Below are 8,484 nucleotides of genomic sequence, written 5' to 3'. Positions count from 1 at the left end.
GCATCGTCTAAATTATAAATGATTGCATTTGGGTTGGGGGTCTCATTTACTTTTCAAGGAAAGACTGTGGACATTAACTAGTGTCGACGGGTGTGACTGACATGGGTGTTTGTTGCTGGAGGTATTTTTCTCAAGTCAGCAAATAATGGACACAGAGCAATTTTCTCCATGATCTTACGGACAATCAACAGAAGAATCATATTTGTGAAGTTATTACACTTTTTCAGTAAAATTACAGTCAACTTAAAGGACTTCAACTTCAAGCCCAACATAATTGTAGATATCCTCCATGTTCCAGTCTACTACATGCCGTTTTTAAAACAAGGAAAAATACATTCTTTTTGCGATTTACACTACAGCTGCCTCAGCTGTGATGGCGAGTGACGTCACAAGCCAAGTTTACATTGACAGGGATTAATTCACGCCCACACAATACACAATCTGGACGATAACATAACTCTGAAAGACATATTCTCGACCACAGTCTTTGCAGTCACACTTCACAACACACTGTTCACTAAGCGAAACTTGCAGGAATTCGGGCACGAGTCAGCACTAGTCACTCGCATTTATCTACCCAGAAATAAGCAGTCATGAGAAAGCATCGTCCTTTTCCTCGAAAACGAAACTTTTGAAAACAGACGTAACTGTAAATTTTAGAACAGTCTCAGTTTCTTCCCCTTGTATTTTATACGGCTTTGCAGTGAAGATTGCAGTATCTGAATCTACGCTTACAATAGACATCCTCTGGGGTTCCGCTTCCAACATAACAGTTCGGGTAGCAATGCAGAACTGATATTGCACTGTCAATCTTGTGACGCCAGACCTTCCCGCAAAGTGTCGTACTAAGTGACAGCAATGTTTCGAAGGCAGCAAATTCTGTGATAGAAATAACGTATACACTTTGATTTTTAAGAAAAACAAACAACCCACAAAGGTTGTGTCCTGTAATTTGATAGTCACATGCACGAAATCCAATATGGCCTCCTGTCGAAGCACCGCCGGGTGAGGTAAGCAGGGTGGTTCAGGATTCACCTGGATTCTCCTGGTTGAATCGCGAGTGTCTGACGACTCTGAAGTCCTGGTTTCTCCTTGCACGACCTGCCCTCGACCGCTCCCCCACATCCCCTCTATTCCTGTTTGGGGAGTGAGGAACAAGAAGCTCCCGAGGTATCGTCTGCTCGACAGCAGAGTTATCGTCCCTGACAGGCCGTCTGGTTGTGCGGGGTCGTCTTTGAGAGAGGATTTGGCTTATAGGTAAATCGGATAGTTCCGGTGGGTCCTCACCATCATCGCTAGTACTTTCTGTTGCTAACAGTTCGCGCGTTTGGGCCAACCGCAGACGAGATGTTATGGCTCTCAGGAACTCTTCGTCAAAAGAGTCTGGATCAGCGTCCGAGTGAGGGGGATTCAGATTGTCACAATCATAAGGCAGAGGCCGTTCCCTGTCATATTGCCGTTCACGTTCCTGCTGTTCCTCCAGATCATACAACACAAGCTGTTGGGCCGGAACCGGTTCTTTCAAAGTAAGATCTGGTTTGTCCGAAACTTCCCCGAGTCCGCTCATCTCGGAGAGAAACTGTCCTTCATTCGGAACTTCAAACGTACAGGAAATAAACAAGTCGTCATCAATGACCTGAGACGCGTTGTTGAATTCCCTCCTTCTCTTTGATCTTTTGATTGATCGTAAACAACTGCCGCAGATCATTAGAGGCTCGAGATTGAGTCAGGCTGTCGTACAGCTTCTGCAGCTGGGTCCCCCACTCGTTCACTTCGATAAATCGAGCATTGATCTTTTGCTTATTGTCTTTCACTTGAGTCTTCACCATCTTTATCAAGGCTTCCTGCCTCCTTTCAAGCAAAAGACGGTATTCTATGAAAGTATCCTTGATTGAGACTCGGAGCTGCCTCTCGAGGATGTCCAACCGTTTAGAGGCGTTGGCTAATGAATCCCATCTCGATTTCATCTTGTCCAGGATCTCTTTTGTCTTGTTTTCCATCGTATCAAACTCTTCTGAACTTTCGCTGACGGCGTCGGTCACGTCGACAATGACGTGACCTTGTTGTTCCTTGTGGTCGAGCACGGTGCAGTCCCGACAGACGGGAAGAAAACACTTCTTACAGAAGAAATTCAGTGGCTGGCGCTCGTGTTTTGAACACACATTCTTCGACTTGGCAACAGCTTGGGACAGGAAGTCCATCATCTGGATGACCCTGTGGTCATTTGGGAGTTGGGCGATTCCTCCACGGCTTAAATATATCTCTACCCTACACTGTGGACATTTCAAGCTCCATGTAGACCCTCATCCAGCCAAGATCGGTCACGTCTGGTTGCTGGCTGACTGTGGTCAAACACCTGCTTCAGACACGGAAGACAGAAGGTGTGGTTGCAGGGTAGAGATTTCGGTGGTCGTTCTTCGTTTTCAAATTTGTCCCGGCATATTTGACACCGGAGGAACTGCTCCTCAAAAGTCGCCTCGTCGACGATGAAGCTGCGTCCAGTGGCTCCTGCCGACGCGCCTGACTGATCTCCATCTGTTACGACATCCCCTGTCTCTGACGACATGGTGGTCTCGAACCCTTTCAGAGAGTAAAAGAAAAATATATATTATTATCAACAAAAATATAGATGTATTAAAAATCAATTTGAACTGTCTAATTATCTTAAATAATGTTATTAATATATGTATCCAATATAAAAGCTATACCAATTTTTATATTCGAGTACTGAAGTTGCAACAGCGAGAGAGAGAGAGAGAGAGGTTTATTCAAGTAAAGGGGCCACAGGCCCATTATACAAATGTACAAAGTGCAAGGTCTAACAAGCGCCATAAAATATTCAATATTAGCACAAGTGCTAATCAGCAGATACAAGAGGCTGTAGGGGTACTATACACTCAAGAATGCATTACGCTTCTTTAAAGCTAGATACACAAATTTTCCAAGATTATTAATAAGAAGTATATTCTTCGTCATGAACAACTGAGACAGTTTCTGTTGTGACGGGAAATTGTAATAATAATTTGGAATTGTCATTTCTCTAAGATTATTATAAAATGGACATTCTAGGCAAAAATGAAATTCGCTTTCTACAGTAGGAATAATACACAATGGACACAAGCGTTCATTTCGCTTTAGACCAAGGCGTCTACCATATTCAATCATTAACATATGACTGGAGCTTCTAATTCTACTTAAGGCAATACGAAATACTTTGCATTGAACGTGATTAATGTAGAACTCTAAGCAAACTTTGTTTTTGATATTACTCAGAAAATCAAGTTTAGAAAAACACAGCATATCACCTTTCCATGATTGGTTATGAACGTCAATACATCTTTGTTTGAACAGAGATATGAAAGTAGTGACATTCCCAACATTCTGGTAAAACCAGGCATATCCAAAACCATATTGATTTAGAAGTCTTTTTTACACTTAGTGCCCAACATGGGCGTCCTTTCTCTGCAGTTCGATATTGATATTCATACACTTTCTTTAAAATAACATTATCAGCTTGAGATACCAGTACGAAGACAGGTAAGTTGCCTTCAAATAACCAATGCGTCGTTCAGAAAGCATAGACAGTGACTAATGTCGCGTACCTGGCAAAAAATATACACTGAAAAATTAGATTTAGGAACACAGAACAATAATTCCAAACGTTATCAACATGTTTCAAAGATTCGCAGAAACAGTGTAAGGTGAGGTGAGGTGATATGGGGTTTAACGTCGTGCTTGAGAATATTTCGCTCATATGACGACGTGCATGCGTGTGTATGTGTATGTGTGGCTGCTTGTACTAGCCCAGACTTAAGCTGGTTTTATAGTGCTAGCCCACTGAGATACCATGCTGCAGTGAAGCAGGAATACCCCACTCAGACACATTATACTGACTCTGAGCCGACCAGTCCTTGTTGTACCCATTAATGCCGAGCGCCAGGCAGGGACTAACAAGTACCGTATTTAACGTCTTTTGGTATGACGCGGTCGGGGATCGAACCCGCGACCTTCCGCTCTCCGGGCGGACGCTCTAACCACTACACCACGGAGGCGGTCCGAAAGAAACAGTGTAAACTTATGTGTGTATATATTTTTGCCCCTTTCACTACCAACAACACTGGTTTGCCACTGAACAATCTCTTTTGAAGTATTCTGTAACTGAACTAAAGTAACGATTTCGTCAGTGTTACATGCTTGGGATGATACTATCTAATAAACTGCCTTGTTTTCCTACAGATCATGGACGAATAAATAGAAAATCATCATCGTTTTTTTGTTCCCATATCTATTTCCACAAATGAGGCAGGAGCAGGTGGGATTCAAATACTTGTGTACACCCTTAAGAAAAGACTACTAGTATTCCTTCCGAAACTCGTATTCAACAAACCTTGTTAAACAACCTTAGAGTTAGCAGAATAAAATAATGTATTACGTAACGGCATACAGAACGAACACTGTAAGCTTGACAGCAAGACATTCACTGATAAGTTGAGTGACCCTGTCAACCCATAGTCGTATCCCAGTGATCGAGTTCACAAGCCAGTGTTATAAATGACTAACTCTTTTGTTAGACGAACCCCCTGTGAAACAAAGATGGCGTCCTGCCAAAATTTCTACCAGTAGTATTGGAATATATTTCACAAATCACAAGCTTATATCTGTGTTTGTAGGGGAAAAGTGTCTGCTAAATATTGCGTTTGATCAACACATTCCAGTTTTATGCAACTCGTTGGAAGCAAGTTACAAAAAGGTAATTACTTGACAAGGAAATAGATGGTGGCTCATCTCACAGTACTGTACGTTTTAGTTTATGCATATTAGCTTTCAGTGAATTCGTAATACATTGATTTAGTTGGTAAATAAACTGATAATTACATTTAGGATATGATAAATCTGTAGAACAAATATAATGTAATATAAATCGGTTTATGTATGACGTTCCGTTTATACCAAATGCCAAAATATAATATTATAGAACAAGGTTAGAGCAACAGGTTATTACACGTATTAAGGTATAAATAACATAGAACAAATAAAGTATAACAGCGCTTCCTACTGTGTGTAATATTCAGGTCATAAATAATCTAGACGAAATCAAGTATAACATAGTTTGTAACTGTATATAATACCCGTTATTACACATACCAAGGTATAAATAATATAGAACAAATGAAGCATAACATCGTTTCCAACTGTCTATATGATATTCAGGTTATAGATAATGTAGACGAAATCAAGTATAACATAGTTTGTAACTGTATATAATACCCGTTATTACACATACCAAGGTATAAATAATATAGAACAAATGAAGCATAACATCGTTTCCAACTGTCTATATGATATTCAGGTTATAGATAATGTAGACGAAATCAAGTATAACATAGTTTGTAACTGTATATAATACCCGTTATTACACATACCAAGGTATAAATAATATAGAACAAATGAAGCATAACATCGTTTCCAACTGTCTATATGATATTCAGGTTATAGATAATGTAGACGAAATCAAGTATAACATAGTTTATAACTATGTGTAATAAACAGGTTATTATACATACCAAGGTATAAATAATGTAGAATAAATCAGGTATACCATAGTTTTAACTATATCTATAATACTTGGAGATCATAAAATATCAGATAAACGATTTAGAACAAATCAAGCACAACATACGCATACAATATTCAGGTTATACAAAATACCAAGTTGTAAATATTGTAAATAAATTTTATGTCATAGAACTGTACACATGATACTTTGACAGACTTCGTTGCAGTGTAATCACGTAGGGCTATAAAAAGTATCTTTCAAAACCTCCTTCCTTTTTATTTTAAAAGATCTGATATTCTATTAATGTTTGTTTACATTTTGTGATACATTATTTTAGGTTTGTATTTTACAAATACCCTGTCGTGAACATCAATAATACGTCGTAGTTATTTATCGTTATGTATAAAAACACTGAGTAAATAGCATTAGTTGTCATTATGTTCATCAGTTAAAAAATATGAACAATATGAATTAACATTTAATTTGAAATATCACACATTCTCGTTATTTGGTAAAAAATATATATAGTCAAACTTCAAACAGACATTTTCCATGATATCTCAACATACCTTCTGTGATCAAACGTCTTCACCAATATTCGTCTATACTTTTTGTCTACCACATAGAATTGCACTCTGAGTTTGTGTTTACATCCCCGTACGGCGTTATATAGGCATGACGTGCTAAGAATAACCCTGAATATAAATGATCACGTGACGATATATACTGTGATCGTCATACAAACCCAGTCTTGGTAAACAAATAAAACCAATTTTAAATGAATTATTAAATATGCATTCATTATTATCTTGCATGCTTGTTTAAAAACCGAGTTTTGTTCACGCAAAAGTTAAACATTTTGGATATGGTGTGTCAGCCTTTTGTTGGCGAGGGTTGTGTATCAATGTTTACTGTAGTGCTTGGACACGCTCCTACGTGGGTCGTGAATCACAACACTCGGCCCCTTGCCAAAAACCAAAACAAGCCACTCCGCTACGTCCCAAACATATATGACACATAATAGAAAGTTAGTTGATTGAAATTAACAAACCTTCACTGGTTATTTCTTGAAATACAGTCCATTTTTGTGTCAGCCATCTCGGGCGCTTGTGCTGCTGTACTGTTCCATGATCGATCGAGCGCGACATTCACATACATGTACGGACACGCTTGAAACGGGCCAACATAAAGTATAACGGTAACTATGCCGTTGTGTAACGGCAATCGAGTTACTAATCGAAAATATGATGATCTCATCTTTTTAACATTGTGTCAGGCTGTTGGAATCTAGACGGAAATAAAAGATTAAGAGAAATGACTGAATATTCCTAAAAACTTGCCTTCTGTGGCGAGTGAAACGTTGAGAAACTTGATGTTAAAACTTTATTTTTATACAACGGTTCTGAATTTTAAAAAACAACAAATTACGGCACATCTGTGTAAGAAGGCAAAGCGCGACATGTGCATAAATACATTTTGAAGTAAGCGCTTCGATTAATGAATAATATGTCTTAATATTGTTACGTCCATTCATTATAGTTCATGTTTCTGATGGGGCGCGGGCGGTAATAAGTTACATCATAACTCCCAGCCCCAAACCCTTTCAACACATACATATATGTTCAAACAAACAAACTAACAAACAAATCGCCGCCAACGTTGTTACAAGCCGAGAAGGTTTCAATCCAAGCTTTTAATGTGTCAACGTTAATAACTGAATGGTCTGATCGATCATAGAGAATGTTATCCACAGCGGAGTTTAATCATTCGTTTATTTTGACTGAGCCAATGAGTCAGCGAATGAATGGGTGAGTTTGGATTGGCGGAGTGTTTGAGTGGGCGAGTGAAATAAGTTGACCGTACTTTCTTACATGTTAAAAGTCCAAACAACAAACAGGTGTATGCCGAGTGAATGAGTTAGTTTGAGTGAGTTAGTGAAAATCACAACAACAAACGTGTATACTGATTGAATTATTGAGTGAGTGAGTGAGTTTGGGTTGGTGGATGTTTGAGTGAGCGTGTGAAATACGTCGACCGAGACTTTTCTTACAAGCACAAATCCCCAACAACAAACAGATGTGTACCGAGTTAGTGAGGGTTGCTGGGTGTTTGAATGAGAGAGTGATTTATGTCGCCCATACTTTCTTGCATGTAAACCCCACATGGGTATATGTGTGAAGCCCATTTCTGGTGTCCCAGGCCGGGATATTGCCTAATATCGCATAAACCGGCGTAAAACCATACACACTCACTCTTTATATAAAACACACGAACAAACAGGTGTATTCCGACCACGGTTTACACGTATTATCTGATATATGAACACCATCAAACTATAGCCTATACTGTTGACTTGTCAAATGATGTGATCGGCCAGGTGGCTGTATAGCAGGGTCATATGTAGACTAGCTTAGTCTCTGAATATTTAAATTGAAAAGGAGCCCTGCTGGGAAATTCAGAACCTGAGGGAATCTAGACTTGCTTCATTTAGAGCTTCACCATTGCAGGGAGGGCTATGCAGTAGGGAAAATATGTGCTTCCGGACTGTGAGACAGACTATAGGTCATGCGCATGTCGCTTATAATACAGCAGTGCCTTATTAATTATGGCGGCACGGAAATTCCTCCCATAAATGACTTCACATCTCCATATATGATTCTGGTGTGATGATCGCCCAGTTGTGTGTATATATGCACGCGCGCACACACACGCTGACACACAGACATACACACACGCTGACACACACACACACACACACACACACACACACACTGATGCTAAGAAACACAATTCTCTATCATCCCGATGGAAACCAGTACATTACATTAACAACGGCTGAAATACAAAATGGCTATAGTCGTGAAATAGTTTAGAGGCATTTGGGAACTGTTCGTTATGGTCGGTTTGAAACCAAAGTCGGACTGATG

At 39.5% G+C, this 8,484-nt stretch overlaps 1 protein-coding gene across 1 annotated transcript; it reads right to left on the bottom strand.

The window, feature by feature from the left end:
• Positions 1–338: 338 nt before the first annotated feature.
• LOC124268008 (tripartite motif-containing protein 55-like) lies at positions 339–6,696 on the bottom strand. Its single transcript, XM_046703006.1, is given in 4 exon segments — positions 339–1,658; positions 1,660–2,290; positions 2,293–2,580; positions 6,609–6,696. Coding segments are annotated over 3 exon segments (1,539 nt in total). The 5' UTR covers positions 2,567–2,580; positions 6,609–6,696; the 3' UTR covers positions 339–1,024.
• Between the last annotated feature and the right edge of the window lie 1,788 nt (positions 6,697–8,484).

This window comes from Haliotis rubra, unplaced genomic scaffold (genome assembly GCF_003918875.1).
Source record: "Haliotis rubra isolate DU_JTF1 unplaced genomic scaffold, ASM391887v1 Scf1355, whole genome shotgun sequence".
Lineage (NCBI taxonomy): Eukaryota > Metazoa > Mollusca > Gastropoda > Lepetellida > Haliotidae > Haliotis > Haliotis rubra.
The sequence above is the reverse complement of the archived record's forward strand: the minus strand, read 5'-3'. Positions and strand labels throughout refer to the sequence as shown.